At 46.0% G+C, this 21,785-nt stretch overlaps 1 protein-coding gene across 7 annotated transcripts in view; it reads right to left on the bottom strand.

Moving 5' to 3' along the window:
* Positions 1-21,024, bottom strand: part of GPR160 (G protein-coupled receptor 160) — a 42,297-nt gene extending 21,273 nt beyond the window's left edge. For 3 of the 7 annotated variants that reach the window (XM_040428208.1, XM_040428210.1, XM_040428213.1), the window contains exon 1: positions 20,851-21,024. Coding sequence is in view for 3 of the 7 variants with exons in the window: in XM_040428210.1 (XP_040284144.1) it covers positions 20,851-20,853 (3 nt within the window). In the remaining 4 variants the exon portion in view is untranslated. Of the gene's footprint in view, positions 1-1,958; positions 2,076-2,486; positions 2,544-20,850 lie in introns of those variants that run through there. The other 4 variants (XM_040428206.1, XM_040428207.1, XM_040428211.1 and 1 more) reach the window with 2 other exon arrangements.
* Between the last annotated feature and the right edge of the window lie 761 nt (positions 21,025-21,785).

The following is a 21,785-nucleotide window of genomic DNA, read 5'->3' as shown; positions in this document are numbered from 1 at the left end:
GAGATCACAGCCAGTGGCATGTCCTGGGTGCCGGCTCTCAGGGGGGGGGGGTGCCAGAACTGAAGCAATGAGCGCTTCCACCAATACAGATGGAAGCGCTCATTGCTTTTCCCTTTATAAGATGCAATGCATCCTATAAAGGGAATACTAGTGAGCGCTTCCATAATGGAAGCGCTCACTAGTCTGCAGGAGGAGAGGGAGAGAAGTGCTGTACAGTACTTACGACTCCTCCTGCCCGCTCTGCTGCTGTGTCCTGGCTGCCTGCAGCGTCAGGACGTACAGAGCGCACTCTGACCTGACTCTGCAGGAGGTCATGTGACTGCAGCGCGGGCCCTGAGAAGAGAAGACAGCCAGGACAGGGAGAGTGGTGGCAGGAGAGGTTAGTTACTTTATTATTTTACAGTCTGAACTGAGGTCTGATATGGAGGTCTAATGGGGGGTCAGGAGTGGTCTAATGGGGGTCTGGAGGTCTGATTGGGGGTCTGGAGGTCAAATAGGGGTGTGATTGGGGGTCTAGAGGTCAGCTGCTTATCTCATTGGATCTGTCTGCTCTATGCTTACCTTACAGTATGCCTCAAATAAGGCTCTGGAAGCCACAGATATTATCAACTGGGGTGATCCAGACGTGTGTGATGTCTATGGGCAACTTTAGGCTTCCTGCGCACGATGCGGATTATACTTAGTGATGCACATTTTGCATCTTTTAGGCTACATGCACACGAACGTTGTTTGTTTCAGTGTCCGTTTAGTTTTTTTTGCAGATAGGATGCGGACCCATTCATTTCAATGGGTCTGCAAAAAATGTGTGTGCTGTCCGCATCAGTATATCTGTTCTGTAGCCCCGCAAAAAAATAAATAAATAAATATGTCCTATTCTTGTCCGTTTTAGGCATTGTTACAATGGAACCGCAAAACACACATGGTCGTGTGCATGTAGCCTTAGCCATTTTTATCAGAGATCCATTATTTTAAAAGGAAAAAAATTCTTTGTGTAGGACTTTATTTTCCATCTAAAATAACGGCTCTCTGATGTAAATGGCTAAAAGGATACAAAATGTGCAGAAGTAAGCATAGCGGATGCTTAAAATACAGGATCCGTTTTTTGTTCATCTGTCTGTTCTTCTGATAGATCAAAAAAACTGAACGGTGATCTGAACTCGGCTTTAAATTTGATTTTTCCACGTGGATTATCATGCGGTAAAAAAGCAGCGCAACACAGTACCAGCAAATGGAATGAATCTTATGTACACTTTGCTTATTTTTTACCTATGGAAATTGACCTGCCGTGCGGATTTAGAAATCCACAAATATGTTGTGTTTTTCCTCAGACTTTAATGGGGTTGTTAATATAGACAGAAAATCTACATCGAGTACAGGTAACCTAAGGGCTCATGTACCAGTTGATCGGCAATTTGCGGGTCGTGTGCATGACTCCTTAGCCTGTATTCACATGAGAAGTTTTCCCCCCAATGTTTTGCAGCATGGCATCTAGTAAAAGAAAAATGGGGTTGCGGTGTGCCATGCAAGTTGACCTGACCGCAGGTTTGGATTTTTCACCAGTTGCCTTTCTGCAGCACAATGTGTGGCACCCACCTGTCCGCAGTCTAAGGTGGCAGCCAGACCTCCCTGCCCAGTGACCTGTCCCCACTGCTGGCCATGCACTGGTCTCCCCCGCCGCCGCTCTTAGGGTCCATTCACACATCCGTGTGTGTTTTTACGGATCCGCAAAACACGGACATCAGCGATGTACGTTCAGCATTTTGCGGACAGCACATCGCCGGCACTTAATAGAAAATGCCTAATCTTGTCCGCAATTGCGGACAAGAATAGGACATGTTCTCGGATCCGCAATTCCGGATCTGGGCAGCACATCGTGCTGCCCTATAGAAATGAATGGGTCCACAATTCCGTTCCGCAAAATGCGGAACGAAATTGCGGACGTGTGAATGGACCCTTACCTGCTCCACTCACAGACCGGTGTCCTGGGCAGTCACATTGCGGCTGGGTTCTCTGCGGCTCCAGTGTGCCCCTCCCCAGTGCAGGCAGCAGCAAGGCTGTGGGTGTGAGCAGTGGCGTAACTAGAGTGTTATGGGCCCCAGGGCAAATTTTTTTACAAAGAAGCGGCAGATTTTCTTACTAATGGCTCTTTCCAGTGCGGGTAATCTGCTGCGTGAATGAGGGCCAAGCCCCGCTCCAGACAGCAGAGACACGGAGCAGTAACATGATTGATAATGATCTTTGCCTCTCTGTGATCTTTTTACTACAAAATCATAGTGACAACTTTATCTACCTGTGATTTTGTAGTAAAAAGATCACAGAGAGGCAAAGATCATTATCATCATGTTACTGCTCAGTGTCTGCTGTCCGGAGTGGGGCTTGGCCCTCATTCACGCAGCAGATTAGCCACACGGGATCCGCTTGTGTTAAAGAGCCCTAAGCCCAATGCCTGCCTACACTCACCCAGTCCTAATAAAATCTGGTCCTACCTCATCCAGGGTGTCGCTGGCGTCGGCGTGATGTCCGCTGGATCCAGAACAAGGTCCCTGTGGTGATAGAGAAAAAAAGAATAATCGCATAAGGAAGGGATGTCAAATCACCAGCAGGGGGCGCTGTGCTGGACTGGTAGACTAAGCCATGCCAATGTATAGCAGGGTAATTTAGGACATTTCCCCTAAGTGCAACCACACAGTACTAATGTCCACCTTGTGGCCTTTCACAGTAATTAAGCCAACTTTTGTGAACGGACCACAAGGTGATGTCCTTATGGCCCCTCACTTTGTTCTTGTCACAGTAGTTATGCCCAGATATGTGCCCGCACAGTGGTTATGCCCAGATATGTGCCCGCACAGTGGTTATGCCCGGATATGTGCCCGCACAGTGGTTATACCCATATATGTGCCCGCACAGTGGTTATACCCATATATGTGCCCGCACAGTGGTTATACCCATATATGTGCCCGCACAGTGGTTATGCCCAGATATGTGCCCCCCTCACAGTAGTTATGACCAGATGTGCCCCCCCTACAGTGGTTATGCCAGATTATGTGCCCCTCACATTAAAGGGGTTCTGCACTTTCATTTAACTGATGATCTGTCCTCTGGATAGATCATCAGCATCTGATCGGCGGGGGTCCGACACCTGGGACCCCCGCCGATCAGCTGTTTGAGAAGGCAGCAGCGTTCCAGCAGTGCCGCGGCCTTCACACTGTTTACCGCAGGCCCAGTGACGTCACGACTAGTATCAACTAGCGTGGGCGGGGCTAAGCTCCATTCAAGTGAACAGAGCTTAGCCCCGCCCACGCTAGTTGATACTAGTCGTGACATCAGTGGGCCGGCGGTAAACAGTGAGAAGGCCGCGGCGCTGCTGGAGCGCCGCTGCCTTCTCAAACAGCTGATCGGCGGGGGTCCCGGGTGTCGGACCCCCGCCGATCAGATGCTGATGATCTATCCAGAGGATAGATCATCAGTTAAATGAAAGTGCAGAACCCCTTTAAATATGCCCACATGTGCCCCTCACAGTGGTTATGCCAGATTATGTGCCCCCCTCACAGTAGTTATGCCTTCATATGTGCCCTCTCCTAGTTATGCCTTTATATGTGCCCCCCTCACAGTAGTTATGGCAGATTAGGTGCCCCCTCAGTAGAGATGCCCACTTTTGTGCCCATCAACTCCCCTTTGCCCCCAGTCTGCAGTTCAGAGAAGAGCTACTAAACTAGTACATGGATTGCAGGATAAAACTTACCAGGAAAGGTTAAAGGACCTTAACATGTATAGCTTGGAAGAAAGACGAGACAGAGGGGATATGATAGAAACTTTTAAATACATAAAGGGAATCAACTCGGTAAAGGAGGAGAGCATATTTAAAAGAAGAAAAACTACCACAAGAGGACACAGTTTTAAATTAGAGGGGCAAAGGTTTAAAAGTAATATAAGGAAGTATTACTTTACTGAGAGAGTAGTGGATGCATGGAATAGCCTTCCTGCAGAAGTGGTAGCTGCAAATACAGTGAAGGGGTTTAAGCATGCATGGGATAGGCATAAGGCCATCCTTCATATAAGATAGGGCCAAGGGGGCTATCCATAGTATTCAGTATATTGGGCAGACTAGATGGGCCAAATGGTTCTTATCTGCCGACACATTCTATGTTTCTATGTTTCTATGTTAGGAAAAGAGAGGAAAAAAAACACAACTTACCCTCTTCCCTGATGTTGCGCTGCCACACTGAGTCTGACTGACATCGCACTGCTGGCTGTACTGATACTGAAGCTAGTTTCCCGGGCCTTCAGAGCTCCTCCCACAGCCAGCAGCGCGATGTGCGGCCAGCAGAGGGAGCGCCAGAGCTCCTGCTTCACTGATGATCTGGAGACAGCCCGCAGTGACAAGAACTGCCGGGCCGAGTGTATGTGAGTGAGTGCGCGCGTCCCCCCTCACCTTGCCTCATATTAAACATGTAATGGAGCGCCCTGACGGGGCCGGCATTGTCACTGTACTTCACGCCGGGCCCCGTCACAGTCGCACTCCCCTGGGCTCTGCTGTGCTCAGGTGTGTGCCCGGAGGAGCAGGCGGCACTGCTGGCACGTCATGCATGCAGGGAGCACTTGCCCATAGTTTGGTGGGCTGCTCTCAGCATCTACCTGCTCCTTGTACACTTTATTTGGCCTCATGAATAAGCCCGGTCATCAGGTTTAACCCCTTAGGGCTCTTTCACATGAGTGATGCCAATGCCAGTAAGGATCTGTTCAGGAAAAACTGGTTATGCAGGCAAGTTCAATCAGTTTTTTCTGCAATTGTCTTCAGTGGGTGGGTTTTTGTTTTCCATCCGGATTGTATGTGTTTTTCACGTTCATGAAGAAATAATAATCTACATCTCCTAGCAAATGTCAGTGAAAAAACCCATTGCATCTGGATGGCTTCCGTTTTTCACTTCTATGGAGCCAGAGCTGCATGAACAACACACAATATAGAACGTGCTGCGCTTTTCCCTGAACGCAGAGCCGATCGGTGATAAACGACGCTCATGTGCACAGATCCATAGAAATGAATGGGTCAGGATTCGGACATAAAACTCGTTTGTGTGAAACAGCCCTTAACCCTTTCACTACCGGAGGTTTTTGTGTTTTCATTCCTTTCCCCTATTTTTCTTGAGCCATAACTTTTTTATATTTCCGTTCACATAGCTGTGTGAGGGCTTATTTTTGGCGGAACAAGTTGTACTTTCTAATGTCACCATGAATAATGGAAGCGGTAAAAAAAATTCCAAATGGTGTGGAATAAAAAAAACAAAAAAAAAAACAACAAACTGATTCCTCCACTGTTTTAAGGGTTTTGTTCCCACGGCGTTTCCTTTACGGCAAAACTCACTTAGTTCTCTGGGTCAGTACAGTTACAACGATACCCCATATGTATAGGTTTTTTATGTCGAAATAGTGTAAAAATAAATTTAAACTTATTTTATTTTTTTTTATTTTATTTTTTTTACATCACCATATTCTGACCCCCATAACTTTTTTTTTATACTTATGTCTACTGAGCTGTTTAGGGGCTAATTTTTTGCGGGACAATCCGTAGCTTTTATTGATGCCATTTTGGAGTGTGTGTGACCTTTTTGATCACATTTTATTTTTTCCTTTGGGTAAGAGAAGCAATGAAAAAATGGCAAATCTGCCATTTTGACCCTTTTTCCTGTTACACCATTCTATTTTTATAGGTGTTTTCGGTTGCGGTGATACCCATGATGTTCATATTTATTGTTGTTTAGGTATTTTATTTTTTAATTATATGAAAAGGGGGTGATTTAAACTTTTATACCACTGAAGTTATTCTGATTGGAGTCAGGAAGGAATTTTTTATTCCCCTAAAGTGGGGAAAATTGGCTTCTACCTCAGTTTTTTTTTTTTTTTGCCTTCCTCTGGATCAACTTGCAGGATGACAGGCCGAACTGGATGGACAAATGTCTTTTTTCGGCCTTATGTACTATGTTACTATGAAGGAGGCAAGTTGGACCTCCGAAACGCATCTGGTGACAAATACAGTAGACCCGCATCCATACAATCTGAGGGACAACAATTAATTACTCACTTCTTGGAAGGGCTTCCAAATCTGTACCTTCTCCCCTTTTTTGAACGAAGATTACCGCACAGTGAACGAGGTCCGACCCGCAACACGTGGGACGCCGAACACAGTGACATCACACCCACATGGGACGCCAAACAAGGAGACTCGAACGGCGAACTAGCGGTCATGGCCAACAAGACCACCGGAGAAGGTAACCACAGTCAGGGCATAGACTTCCTTACCTGTTGTGGGACGCCACAACAGGTACAATACCCGACTGTTCTATTTCAGTACTTATTTAGATAGCCCTGTTATTACCATAAGGGATTGACCACTACTAACATACTCATTGTGAAGAAATGTTTCAAGTGGATGTTGAATATACTAACCAATATATTAAACTTCCAAATAAGCAGACAAACTGTAATGAAAACCACATCCGAAGATGCCATATTATAATAGTAATAGTCTACATTTGTGACCACAGAGTGGTGACATTGCCGGCAACATAAGGACATACAAAGCTAATATATACTTTCCCATTGAGAAAGCTACTTACCTGCCTGTTGGAGAGATAATCCAGATAGTCCACCAATCAACATCTACAGTGCTAGTGACAAGAAAATGGCACTGTACGGTGGTGACAATTGTCAAACGTTGATCCATACTGCAATATCCACCCTGCACGTTCCATATTTATATACTTTTATAATTTTTACAATTTTTTTATACTTCATTTTGTTTTTATTGATGAGCATTTTTTACTCTGATCTATACTCCACTCCCACTAACGTGGCATTTTTAAAATGCGATTTAGGCTACATGCACACGACTATCCGTATACCATCTGTTTTTTGTTTGTTTTTTTGCGGATCCATTGAAATGAATCCTATCCGCAAAAAAAAAGAACGGATGCGGAAACAAACAACATTCGTGTGCATGTAGCCTTAAACTGAATATTGCTCATTTTTTATCCTGGCCTGCCATCTGGTGGCCAAATTAAGAATTGTAGCATGAACACTTTCAGCCTTGTCAGCGAGGCTGAAAGTGTTCAGCGCAACTACTGATGCCCCAGTTGGTTTTTGCGCATTTAGCTACCGTGATCTCACTTGATCACAGTATCTAAAGCATTTAATTACCGCAATCAGCATTATTGCCGGTCACGGTAATTAGCCGCAGGTCTCTGCTGTTTGGCGCTGGTAGCGGAAAGGTTAGGGTTGTCTGGGTTCACAAATTTTTTGTGTGATGAGTTGTCATCATAATTCGTTCTATACTGGGATACATACAACTTTTTGATCACTTTTTATTTCTCTTTGAGAAAAAGAATAAAGAAAAGGCTGCAACTTTGCCGTTGCTTGTTGGGTTTTGTTACTGCAGCATACACCGTGCTGGAAAAATGATGTCATCTGGTCAGCACAATCACAGATACCAACTTTATATAGTGTTTTATTTTTTTACGTTTTAACACCTTTACAGCATTTTTGAAGAAAAATTATGTTTTTGCATCACTGTTTCTGAAAGAGATATATATATATATATATTTTTTTTTTTTTCTGGCGATAGTCTTCTGTGGGGTCCTGGGTGTTGGACTCCCTTCGATCTGATATTAGTGACCTATCTTGAGTAAATTATGACTGGCTGCAGCAGTCAGAAAGGGGAGCTCACTCTCTAAATATTTAGACTACTCCAACACCTCTGTGATGCAGCAATTTTCAATTTTTTTTGTTTTAAATTTTTTACCGCTGCCTTCCTAGAACCATAACTTTTATTTTTTTGTTCACATAGCTGTATGAGGGCTTGTTTTTTGCGGGACAAGATGTACTTTCCAATGTCACTGTTTGTTTGGGCTCATGCACACAACCGTTTTTCTGGTCCGCATCCGTGTGCTGTCCGCATCCGTTGCTCCGTTCCGTGACCCCGCAAAAAAATATAACCTGTCCTATTCTTGTCAGTTTTGCGGACAAGAATAGGCATTTCTACAATGGGCTGCCCGTTCCGTTCCGCAAATTGCGGAAGGCATACGGGCGGCTTCCATTTTTTTGCAGACCGCAAAAAACAGAACGGTCGTGTGCATGAGGCCTTTATTAGTGCATACTGTGTAGTGGGAAGCTGGGAAAAAAACCTTAAAGGGGTTTTGCCATCACAGACAATGGGGGCACATCACTAGAATATGTCCCCATTGTTTGATAGGTGCGGGTCCCACCTCTGGACCCGCACCTACACGAAGAATGGAGCGGGGAAAGTAGTGTAGGGTGCACTGCGCACGCGCAGCCGGCCACTATTCATATCTATGGGGCTGCTGAAAATAGCCGAGCGCCGGCTTGGCTATTTTCGTCGGCCACATAGAAATGAATGGAGGGGGGCCGTGCATGCGCGGTGCGCTCCCATTCACTTGTATAGGAGCAGCGAGGAGCAATGCTTGGTGGTGGCCACAACTCTCCCCGCTCCGTTGTAGGTGCGGGTCCCAGAGGTGGGACCCGCACCTATCAGACAATGGGGGCATATCCTAGCGATATGCCCCCATTGCCTGTGATGGGAATACTTTAATGGGGTGCAATTGGGAAAAATATACATTTTTGAGATTTGTCTAATCTCATACACTTTGCTGGTACTGTATTATGCTGCAATTTTCTGCATGAGAATCTGCGTGAAAAAAAGGTACATAATCTGCAATGTGTGCAGTTAACCTTAACGTGTTATTGGTATTACCAGTTCATTATCAAGTCTATGGAGGTGTGCTAAAGGGCTGCCCAACAGAACCTGCTTGTTACATGCAATTATTGTGGATTTATCATAACCACAGCTGCAATTAAAAAAAAAAATATGTCTGGAATGTCCATAAACCCAAATTAGTGTGATTCAGCCATATTATAACCTAGTAACGCCAACAAATTGGCATTTATTGGCGTTCCTGCCCACAGTGATTCATATACCACTATTACCTTGCTAGACTGAGGGAACGCCGCTCCATTAGATAACTGAAGTAGATTTGTAATGACCGACGTCACGCACAGGGAGGAAAACAGGGAAAGCCCTGCCCAAGGGAGAGGGAAAGGTGGTGACCCCTAACTCACCTTGCGGCTGGCACCTGACTGCCCTGACGTCCCTAGACGGTTTCCTCACCCGTGCGGCGATCACGTGCCTAAACCCTGGCTTTCCCTAATATGAGCCCTGGATAGTGAACAGGCCGGTGGGATCGCTAGTCCACACCACTATCACTAAGAGGGAAACACCAGGGAGAGGACAGACAAAACATACAAACACATACACCCAGGTGGGCGACCACAATAAACCAAAAAGGTCCAACAGGGATCTGGAGGGTAGCGTACTGGACCAACTACCAGCGAACGCAGCAACACAGCTCCAGAAGGTCAGAATAGATGTCCAGGCAGGAAGCTCTATCTCTGGCAACCAGAGAAGTGTGAGAGAGAAATATAAGGAGGTCTGGGAGTGCTGGACAAGGAACAGCTGAGGAGAAGGAGCTACGGATCCCTGAGTGAGCCAAAAGGGTTTGCTAAGCAAACCCAGAAAGCTACCATAAGGAAAACAGCCCTATCTTAAATAGAGCGTGCAGCCAACCGCTGCGACTTCCTGACCCCAGGTATATCGGAGTCAGGCGTGGTCCTCGACACCCTCGTGACAGTACCCCCCTGTCTACGAGGGGCCTCCGGATACTCAGGACCAGGTCTCTCAGGATGAGAGGCATGAAAAACCCGAACTAACCTGTCGGCGTTTACCTCAGACGCAGGAACCCACATTCTTTCCTCGGGACCGTAACCTCTCCAATGCACCAGATATTGAAGAGAGCGGCGGACCCGACGAGAATTAACAATTTTGGATATCTGAAATTCCAGGTTACCATCCACGACAACAGGAGGGGGTGGCAGCGGTGATGGTTCTAGAGGTGGAACATATTTTTTGAGTAACGACTTATGAAAAACATTATGAATTTTAAAAGTCTGAGGTAACTCCAGGCGAAAAGCCACGGGGTTGATGATGGCTACAATTTTGTAAGGGCCAATAAACCTAGGACCCAGTTTCCAAGAGGGAACCTTCAATTTAATATTCCTAGTAGACAACCACACAGTCATTCACTCCTAGGTCCGGACCTGGCGACCGTCTCTTATCAGCCATGCATTTGTATTTACCTCCCATATTTTTCAAGTTAGCTTGCACCTTCTGCCATACCGATGAAAGAGATGACGAAAACCGTTCCTCTTCGGGAACCCCAGAAGACCCCCCCCCCTCTTTGAAAGTACAGAATTGGGGATGAAAACCATATGCACCAAGAAATGGTGACTTGCCAGTGGATTCCTGACGACGATTATTTATGGCAAACTCAGCTAACGGTAAATATGATGACCACAACTCTTGGTTTTCAGACACAAAACATCTTAGATATGTCTCCAGGTTTTGGTTGGTACGCTCAGTCTGTCCATTCCACTGAGGATGGAAAGCTGAGGAAAAGGACAAGTGTACCCCCAAACGGGAACAAAAAGCTTTCCAAAATTTAGAAATAAACTGGGTACCCCGATCCGAAACAACATCGAAGGGGACCCCGTGAAGCTTCACGATTTCACTGACGAATACCTGAGCAAGAGTCTTAGCATTAGGTAGTGCGGGTAACGCAATGAAGTGTACCATTTTGCTAAACCTGTCCACTACTACCAAAATAACTGTTTTACCCGCAGACAAAGGTAAGTCAGTGATAAAATCCATTGACAGATGTGTCCACGGTCTATTGGGAATGACGAGTGGTAATAGAGACCCTGCAGGACGTGTATGTGAAACTTTTGCGCGCGCACAGGTAGAACAAGAAGACACAAAATCCAATACATCCTGACGCAACCTTGGCCACCAAAAACGACAAGACAATAGTTCCAAGGTTGCTTTACTACCCGGGTGCCCAGCAAGTGCCGAATTATGATGTTCCTTTAATAATTCGAAACGTAAGTTAAACGGTACAAACAATTTCTCTGAGGGGCAAGAGACCGGGACGTCCCCCTGGGCCTCTAACACCTTCCCCTCCAAAACAGAGTGTACCGCAGAAACAACCACTCCTCTTTGAAGAATGGGTACCGGATCACTCACATTACCCCCTCCAGGAAAACAACGAGATGGTGCATCAGCCTTGGTGTTCTTTGCCCCAGGACGATAGGTAATCACAAAGTTAAACCTGGTAAAAAATAGCGACCACCTAGCCTGTCTAGGGGTGAGACGCTTAGCTGATTCGAGGTACAGAAGATTTTTGTGGTCCGTAATCACAGTGACGGGGTGGACTGCCCCCTCTAAGAAATGACGCCACTCCTCAAACGCAAGTTTAATAGCTAATAGTTCCCTATTGCCAATATCTTAGTTCTTTTCTGCTGCAGATAGTTTTTTAGAAAAGAAAGCACAAGGACGCCATTTGCCAGGAGACGGACCCTGAGACAGCACCGCCCCCACTCCCACCTCTGACGCATCGACTTCAACAATAAAAGGCTGAGAGACATCAGGTTGGACCAGTACAGGTGCTGAGGTAAACCTCTCTTTTAGAGAGGAAAAAGCAACTTTAGCGGCGTCAGACCATTTAGAAAAATCAGTCCCCTTCCTAGTCATGTCAGTAAGCGGTTTTACAATAAGTGAATCATTTTTAATGAATTTCCTATAGAAATTCGCGAAGCCCAAGAACCGTTGTAGTGCTTTGAGGTTCTCAGGAAGATCCCAATCTAAAATTGCCTGGACCTTCCTAGGATCCATACGGAAACCTGACGCAGATAAAAAATAACCCAGGAATTGTATCTCCTGAACGGCGAAGACACATTTTTCAATTTTAGCATATAATTCATTCGTCCGTAGGACCTGCAGTACTTGTCTGACATGCACCTCATGTGTTTTCAGATCAGACGAATAAATTAAAATATCATCTAGGTATATTACCACAAACCTGCCGATTAGATGACTAAAAATGTCATTAACGAAATGTTGAAAGACGGCAGGAGCATTGGTCAGACCGAAAGGCATAACTAGATTTTCATAATGCCCCTCAGGGGTGTTAAACGCTGTCTTCCACTCATCCCCCTCCTTAATACGAATCAGATTGTAGGCACCCCTAAGATCAAGTTTGGAGAACCACCTAGCACCCGCAATCTGATTAAACAGGTCAGGAATGAGAGGAAGAGGGTATGGGTCTCGGATGGTTATCTGATTTAATTCGCGAAAATCTAGGCAAGGACGCAGGCCCCCATCTTTCTTTTTAACGAAGAAAAACCCTGCAGCCACGGGTGAAGAGGAGGGTCTGATGTGTCCCTTAGCCAAGCTCTCGGAGATATAATCTTTCATGGCTTGTCTCTCTGGACCCGAAAGATTATATAACCTGGTCTTGGGTAATTTTGCGCCGGGAATAAGGTTAACCGGGCAATCATAAGGACGATGAGGTGGTAACTTCTGACAACCCTTTTCAGAAAAAACATCCTCAAAGTCCGAAATAAATGTAGGTAGGGTAGTTATGGAGGCGACTAAGCAATTGCTACTTAAGCAATTTTCTCTGCACTGCTCACTCCACTCCAATATCTCCCTGGCCTGCCAATCCACCACTGGATTGTGCGCTACCAACCAGGGAAGACCCAGCACTACCGGAGTGGGAAGCCCCTCCAGAACATAACCTGAAAGCATCTCGTTATGGTGGTCCCCTACCCGAAGGTGTAAATTATGAACAATGTGCGTGAGGTTTCTCTGAGACAGGGGAGCAGAATCAATAGCGAATATGGGAATGGGTCTCTGTAAAGTACAGAGAGACAAACCCAAAGTGCGGGCAAAATGGGCATCTATCAAATTTACCCCTGCTCCACTGTCTAGAAAGAAAGAAATAGTCTCCGTCTTATCACCAAAAATAATAACCGCTGGCTACACAAATTGCGATGTACGTATGGAGGAAACGTATACCCCCCGGCTGACATCCTCCACACAGCCTGGGGTTAGTAGTTTTTCCGACGGTCTTTTGTTTCTGAGGAAAGAAGGACAGACATTAATGAAATGACCCCTCTCCCCACAAAAAAAACAAACCCCACGCCTACGGCGAGCCTCAGGAGGACGGACCTGACGAGTAGTTCCTCCTAGCTGCATAGGCTCGTCTAAGTCCGTACAGACTAACTGCTGCTTGGGAGGGGTTACCAATTGCTCCGGTTTTTTCAACCTGACCCTAAGGCGTCTATCTATTCGGATAGAAAGGGACATAACCGCATCAAGGGAAAAGGGGGTCTCATATAATGCAAGCGCATCCTTAACCCTTTCGGATAACCCAGAGCAGAACTGACTCCTGAGAGCCGGGTCGTTCCATTGGGTATCCGTAGCCCACCTACGGAATTCAGAGCAATACTCCTCTACTGGCCGCTCTCCTTGTAAGAGTCTCCGTAATCTTGATTCAGCCAGGGCGACTCGGTCAGGGTCATCATATATGAGACCCAAGGCCCCGAAAAACTCATCCACTGACCGAAGAGCCTGGGAATCAGTAGGTAAAGAGAATGCCCAGGACTGCGGATCCCCCTGCAGCAGGGAAATAACAACCCCCACCCGCTGATCTTCATTACCAGAGGAGTAAGGGCGCAGTTTAAAATATAACTTACAGGCCTCACGGAATGTCAAAAACTTGTCCCTTCCCCCAGAAAATCTGTCAGGGAGAGGGACCTTGGGTTCCGCAACAACCTGGTTACCAGTAGCAACCGCTGGGCTTGCAGTCAGTTGTAATTGCTGCTGTTGCTGGAGGACCGACGCCTTCAATCCTACCACCTCCAAAGACAGGCCAAGAAATTGTTTGGACAGAGCAGCAATTTGATCCATACTGGATTCTAAGTAGGTAAAAAAATTTTTATTTATTTATTTTTAACCTACACAAAATAAGGGCCAGAGATAATGTAATGACCGACGTCACGCACAGGGAGGAAAACAGGGAAAGCCCTTCCCAAGGGAGAGGGAAAGGTGGTGACCCCTAACTCACCTTGCGGCTGGCACCTGACTGCCCTGACGTCCCTAGACGGGTTCCTCACCCGTGCGGCGATCACGTGCCTAAACCCTGGCTTTCCCTAATATGAGCCCTGGATAGTGAACAGGCCGGTGGGATCGCTAGTCCACACCACTATCACTAAGAGGGAAACACCAGGGAGAGGACAGACAAAACATACAAACACATACAACCAGGTGGGCGACCACAATAAACCAAAAAGGTCCAACAGGGATCTGGAGGGTAGCGTACTGGACCAACTACCAGCGAACGCAGCAACACAGCTCCAGAAGGTCAGAATAGATGTCCAGGCAGGAAGCTCTATCTCTGGCAACCAGAGAAGTGTGAGAGAGAAATATAAGGAGGTCTGGGAGTGCTGGACAAGGAACAGCTGAGGAGAAGGAGCTACGGATCCCTGAGTGAGCCAAAAGGGTTTGCTAAGCAAACCCAGAAAGCTACCATAAGGAAAACAGCCCTATCTTAAATAGAGCGTGCAGCCAACCGCTGCGACTTCCTGACCCCAGGTATAACGGAGTCAGGCGTGGTCCTCGACACCCTCGTGACAAGATTATTATGCTTCCATGTTATAAAATTGGAGCTTTGCTTCTCCCAGGACAGATTTCTAGACCTATGATTGCCTACATCTTTACCATCTATTCTCCTTATAAATTTATTCCATATTCAAATTTGCTGTGAATTTTTAAAATACTTTTTTGAATTACATTTGTCAATAATAAAGTGGATAAAATAAAAAAAGATTGGTCACAGATGGCATAATTTGTCACACATCAAATTTTTTTTTTTTCATCCATCATCCCATAAAAGCTCCATTTACAGATACAAATGGACCCCAACTGACTTAGGCCCCTTTCACACGGGCGAGAATTCCATGCGGGTGCAATGCGTGAGGTGAACGCATTGCACTCGCACTGAATCCGGACCCATTCACTTCAATGGGGCTGTTCAGATGAGCGGTGATTTTCACTCATTACTTGTGCGTAGTGTAAAAATCTGTTCTATATTCTGCGTTTTTCACACAATGCAGGCCCCATAGAAATGAATGGGTCTGCGTAAAAATCGCAAGCTAGTGCGGATGCGGTGCGATGATTTTTATGCATGGTTGCTAGGAGATAGGAATGAAAGCAACCGTGGACCCCATGGAAGTAAATTCACTGTATTTTCCCTTATAACATGGTTATAAGGGAAAATAATAGCATTTTAATACAGATTGCTTACTAAAAAGTGGATTAAGGGGTTAAAAAATATAAAAAATTTACTCTCCTCATCCTGTTCGCGCCGCTGGCAGTCTTCTTGCTTCTTCTTTCAGGACCTGCAAAATGACCTTTGGATGTCAGTTCAGGTCCTGCTGAATGAAGATACAAGAATTCCGCTCAGAGGAAGATTTTTGAAGCGGAGACAAAAGTCCTGCATGCACAACTTTTGTCTCCGCTCCAAAATCATCTTCTGAGCGGAAACCTAACAGACCCAATTATAGTCTACGGAGTCCTTAGGCTCCGTTCGGCTCAGTTGTGTGCCAAATCTGTCCTTTCCGTTGTCCTGCTCCTAAACGGAGCAGGAGAACGGAAAGGCTGAACGGTGATGTGAACAAAGCCTTAGGCTACTTTCACACCAGTCTTTTTGCTGGATCCGTCATGGAAAAACGCTTCCATCACGATAGTACAACTACCTGAATCCGTTATAAACGGATCCGGTTGTATTATCTTTAACACCCTATGATGGATCTCAATAGCAGAAACGGAAAGAGCAGATGTGAAAGTAGCCTTATACTGGGGTCCATCAGGGTAAGGCCTCATGCACACGACTGTGAGGCCGCCGTGCAACAGCCCTGTGCGCATCGCGATGTGGACCCACTGACTTTAATGGGTCCGTGATCCACAACATATGGCGAAAGATAGGACATATTCTATCCAGGGGTGCACCACCGATGAGGTCAGGTGAGGCGATCACCTCAGGTAGGGGCAAGAGGGGGGGGACAGCAGAAGGGCTATGGGCTGAAGGGAAGGGGTTAGGTTAAGAAATTGTCATTGGGGAGGGGGGCACTGTTTCAGTTTTCGCCTCAGGCAGCAGAAGGGCTAGGTGCATCCCTGATTCTATCTTTTCCAGGGCAGAGGCACAGACCCGGAAGCCCACAGAAGGGCTTCTGTGTGTTTCCATGGCCTTTCGGGGTCCGTGCCTCTGTCCGGCAAAAGATAGGACATGTCCTATCTTTCGCCGCATCTTGTGGATCGCGGACCTATTGAAGTCAATAGGTCTGCAACACGAAGCGGACTGGCCAGTTCCCATGTTTTGCGTACCCACAGTTTTGCATTCTGCAAAACAGCCACGGCGGCCCCACGGTCATGTGCATGAGGCCTTATGTTAAGTCAAAGCCCAACTACAAGTCTTAGAACCAGTGTGAAAAAAATAAGTCTCTGCACATGAATGTCTTTTGTGATATTAATGTTGTAACTGTAATGACAGTGAAATCTGTAGGATCCATTATAATGTGGTTTTCCTTCTATTTTGGTTTTACAATTTTGTATAGGAATTGACAGTGTATTTTCTAGGGAAGTAGTTGTAATGAAAATCATCTTACAGTTAAGATCAGGTTCACACTATGATTTCTATTTTGTATTCTGTATGTTACACCAGTGATTGCTTGAGAACAGCAGTACTCAAGCTTTTCAAAATAAGGATTCCTGCACATGACTGTATCCGTTTTGCGGTCTACAAATCGCGGACACTCAAAATATGAATGCAGTGTGTGTGCATCCTGCAATTCTTACAGGACCCACCCTAAAAATGGCTATTATTGGCTGCAAAACAGATAAGAATAAAACGGGTTCTGTAATTTGCGGCCCAGTCACATGGATGTGTACAGCACACGGATAACCTCTGTATGCGGTCTGTTTTTTTTTTTGTTTGTTTTTTTTGTGGTGTGCTAATAGCCAAAAATGTGGATCGGACACGGACCAAAAATACGGTCGTGTGCATGAGGACTTGGGATGTTTTCACATAGCAGTCACCGAACGGCTGGTCACTGTGTGGTGGCCACAGTGAGGCCCAAAGCAGCAGATTACTGATGAAAAAGATCGTAGTTTGTTAATGGAGACAGTTTGCCGAAAAATTGGGTGGACATTAAAACTGCAGATTTACTACTTCTTTCATTAGCAATCTGTAGGGCCCCGTAGCTCCTGGAAGCATCATAGCCTCATGTCTGACAGCACCCTAAAACCCTAGTTATAATGTCACTGTCACAAGGGTGTCACGACCTATCGCTGACCCTGTTGTGCCTGGGGTCAGAAGGTCGCAGCGGGTGGCTACGCGCTCAGTTTCTCAAGAGATCGCTCCATGCCCTAATGGTGATAATAGATTCCGGTCCAGGTTTTGCTGCTTTGGTTTGCAATCTTTTTTTTGTCCCATTTTGGAATCTGTAGCTTTTCCTTTCAGCTGTTCTCTGTCAGCCACTCCCAGCTACTATATATTTTCCCTTGTTGCCAGATATAGACCTTCCTTCCAGATCTTCTATGTTGACCTCAGGTGGATAACTGTTGCTGTGGAGCTGTTGGATCTCCGTTTCACTCCTGTTGTTGTCGCCCTTCGGGGATTGTTTGTGTTGTTTGTCTATTTCCTGTGGTTACCCAAAGTGTCAGTGGTGAGGACTAGTGCTCCCACCGCCCTACTCACTACCTAGGGCTTATTTCAGGGTAAGCCAGGGACGAGTCACGTGATCGGCGTACGGGTTAGGGACGTCAGGGCAGCCAGGTGCCAGTGCTAGGTGAGTTAGGGGTCACCACTCCTCCCTCTCAATAGTGAAAGGGTACTCTCCTTTCCTCCCCCTCTGCGCCGCACCTCTGTTACCTGCCATCTCAGACGTGATACAAACACACTTTACTGCTAATAAGTCTGTAGGACAGAGCGGGTATCAACAGACAAGTTGCCAGTTTTTAGGTCTCGTAAAGGAGCACAGTACTGAGGCTGGGGCAACATGGCAAGCTCACCCAGGAAACTGATTTAGACCAGTCTCTCATCCTCCAGTCCTCAACGCCCACCTGTCGGTCATGTTTTCAGGATTTTCTTAGTACTGAACAGGTGATATCATTACTGTCCATCCAACGGGACCTACCACAGGTAGTCATTCTGTGGGATATTGTCAAATCATGACCAGTAGGTAGGCCCTGAGGACTGGAGTTGAGAAACATTGATCTAGACCTTTTGTAGTTTATTGGAGGAACTTAAACGAGGACAGAATGCAGTGCTCAGTGTCTGACTGGGATGCCTAAGGCCCACCAGTAAAATTAATTCTGGGGGCCCACTGTACAGCGACATGCAGATATTACCTGCTATACAGAGGCAGACAGCAGCAAGACACTACAAGATGATTGGTTATGGGGGTCTCTGCAACAACTTCAAAAAGTGGGTCCCAGGGAGGAGAGGATACTGGTTGGCCTGCCTCTATTCCTGGAGGCCATTTTAACCTTCCGATGCATCTATAATAATAAACTGAATAGTCTACAGTTTTTTTTATATTGATATAGGTTATTTGAGATGCTGTGATGGTGGACTGGGGGCCCACCTTTCTCAGGGGCCCACTGGGAAATTCCCCTGTGGGCCAGTCCAAGCCTGGCAGCACTCCTGGGTGTAGCAGATAATCATAGGAAAAGGAATCAGCCCAAGCTGAGCTTGTTAAAAATTGATAATTAGGCCTCATTCAGACAGGCATAACGTGGGGTCATTTAAGCATCTGTATTACAGCTGCAAATCCAAGGAGGGTTTTTGGGTCTAATAGCATCATAGGGATATATGAGGCTATAACATGAGATCATTGTACACACGGTTGGACTGGGGTTTACGGCTGTAATACAGAGGCTCTAATGCACACAGATTATGTCTGTCTGAATAAGGCCTTAGGGTGCTGGCACACAGTGCAGTTCTGCCATGCATTCAGGATGCAGTTTTCAATTTAGCCAGTTTAGCAGCGTCATTAAACCCTGGTGTTCTACATAGTGGAAATAATTTAAAGGGGTTGTCTCATCATGGACAATGGGGGCATATCGCTAGGATATGCCCCCATTGTCTTATAAGTGCGGGTACGCTGGGACCCGCACTACTTATATCGAGAATGGAGCCCAGAAAGTAAAGGAGGGCACACTGCGCATGTGCAATAGCCCTCCATTCATTTTCTATGGAGCCGGCGAAAATAGCCGAGCGTCGGCCTCATAGAAATCAATGGGAGCGGGGGCCGCGCATGCACGGTACGCTCCCATTCACTTCTATGGGGAGCCGGCTTAGTGGTGGTCGGACTGGAGTCCTCCAGCCACCACCTTGCCAGGCTCTGTTCTCGATATAGGTACGGGTACCAGAGGTGGGACCCGCACCTATAAGACAATGGGGGCATATCCTAGCGATATGCCCCCATTGTCTGAAATGGAAAACCCCTTTTAATTCATTTCAGCTAGCTACAATAAAAAACTGCATGTCAGAACTGCACTGTGTACGAGCACCCTTAGGCCCCTTTCACACAGGCGAGTTTTCCACGCGGGTGCAATGCGTGACGTGAACGCATTGCACCCGCACTGAATCTGGACCCATTCATTTCTATGGGGCTGTGCACATGAGCGGTGATTTGCACGCATCACTTGTGCGTTGCGTGAAAATCGCAGCATGCTCCTCTTTGTGCGTTTTCCACGCAACGCAGGCCCCATAGAAGTGAATAGGGCTGCGTGAAAATCGCAAGCATCCGCAAGCAAGTGCGGATGCGGTGCGATTTTTCACGCACGGTTGCTAGGAGACGATCGGGATGGGGACCCGATCTTTATTATTTTCCCTTATAACATGGTTATAAGGGAAAATAATAGCATTCTTAATACAGAATGCTTAGTACAATAGGGCTGGAGGGGTTAAAAAATAAATACAAAATAATTAAACTCTCCTTAATTCACTTGCTCGCGCAGCTTTGCTTCTCTTCTGTCTTCATCTTTGCTGTGCACAGGAAAAGGACCTGTGGTGACGTCACTGCGGTCATCACATGGTCCATCACACGATCCATCACCATCGTGATGGATCATGTGATGGACCATGTGATGAGCGCAGTGACGTCATCAAAGGTCCTATTCCTCAATGAAGAAGACAGAAGAGAAGCCGGGCTGCGCGAGCAAGTGGATTAAGGTGAGTTAAATTATTTTTTCACCCCTCCAGCCCTATTGTACTAAGCATTCTTTATTAAGAATGCTATTATTTTCCCTTTATAACCATGTTATAAGGGAAAATAATACAATCTACACAACACCGATCCCAATCCCCAACTTCTGTGAAGAAGTTCGTATTTGGGTACCAAACATGCCGATTTTTCTCACGCGCGTGCAAAACGCATTACAATGTTTTGCACTCGTGCGGAAAAATTGCACATTTTCCCACAACGCACCCGTATCTTATCCGGGCCAAAAACATGACGCCCATGTGAAAGGGGCCTTAGAGTTCAGAGTGAGGAATCTGCTGAAAAATCCATCATACATATATTGTGACAGTTTTTGGCCAGATATAAGCTGATAGCTTTGGAAGACTATCATAGATCAGTACTAAAATGTGGAACTGCAAACACTTTACAAAAAGCTTTCAATGGCTGGTTTCAGGAGGCTGTAATATGGTTGAATATTAGAGCTCATAAAGACCCATACCCCCTGTGATTATTCTGAGCCAAACCTAGAGTCTAAAGTCTAGATATGCACCAGTGTCTCAGGCTGGAGGATAAATGTGGAGCCGGGATAGACACTTTTCTGTCTGTCAGTAATCAAAAAAGAAAGTTTGTCCAGCTCACCATAAGCGTTCGGTGCACGGAGAGGACCGGACCCGTCCCTTGTACAGTCAGAAAAATAAAGGACTATTCTCCAGCATCCGTCAGTATTGGTCGTCTTTATTGTAGATCGGCATAACAGTACATGCTTCAATCCTCACCACCCTCCACCACAGGTTAACATGCTTCAAACTTGGAAGTTCTTAATCATAACCTAGTGACGTGGACCCAACACCTGAGGTTAAGTAGGTACGATCAGCAGGAGGAGGAGTGGTGGGAAGGGGTGGGGGAAGGAAGGAAGGAAAACTGCTGAAAACACAGCCACTTAACCCCTGGGTTGCCACGGATCAAATCCAACACCTTTAAACATGACAAAACATATACTACAAAAACCATAAAAAGACAGACCACCGCTGTCTAGTGTAGCATTGAGAATGCCATGTGATACATGGGACATAAAAAGTGGATACATAAAACCATGTCAGAGCACAACTCCTAACAAAATCCTGCAACATTGGTACCGGCTGAAAAACTGCTAGGTGTGAACAGTCACCAATACCAAAATTGAATGTCTGTATTACGAGTGTGAAATAGGTGTGGATGTTAAAACTGCCCCTGACTCTCAATGACATTACTATCATAGATAATAAATCTAAGGGAGAAATTGGCCATTAGTGATATAACAGCATTAATTCTTTTTTAAGATTGAGACCTGCAGGGTACCTTGTACCTAACCTGGAGATCCAATAAGCCTCCCTCAGGAGAATTTTTTTCTTCAGATTACCACCTCTAAAGGGAAGCGTTACTTTCTCAATAGCAAATATCCATAAGTAGCTGACACTTCTATTATACATATTGATAAAATGTTTTGCTGCGCTAGAAATCCCCAAAGCTTGGGGATTGGCCACATAATTGAGATGTTCTCGTATTCGTGTTTCTAGTTGTCTAGTAGTACAGAC

Source organism: Bufo bufo, chromosome 4 (assembly GCF_905171765.1).
Source record: "Bufo bufo chromosome 4, aBufBuf1.1, whole genome shotgun sequence".
In the NCBI taxonomy this organism is placed as follows: Eukaryota; Metazoa; Chordata; class Amphibia; order Anura; family Bufonidae; genus Bufo; species Bufo bufo.
The sequence above is the reverse complement of the archived record's forward strand: the minus strand, read 5'-3'. Positions and strand labels throughout refer to the sequence as shown.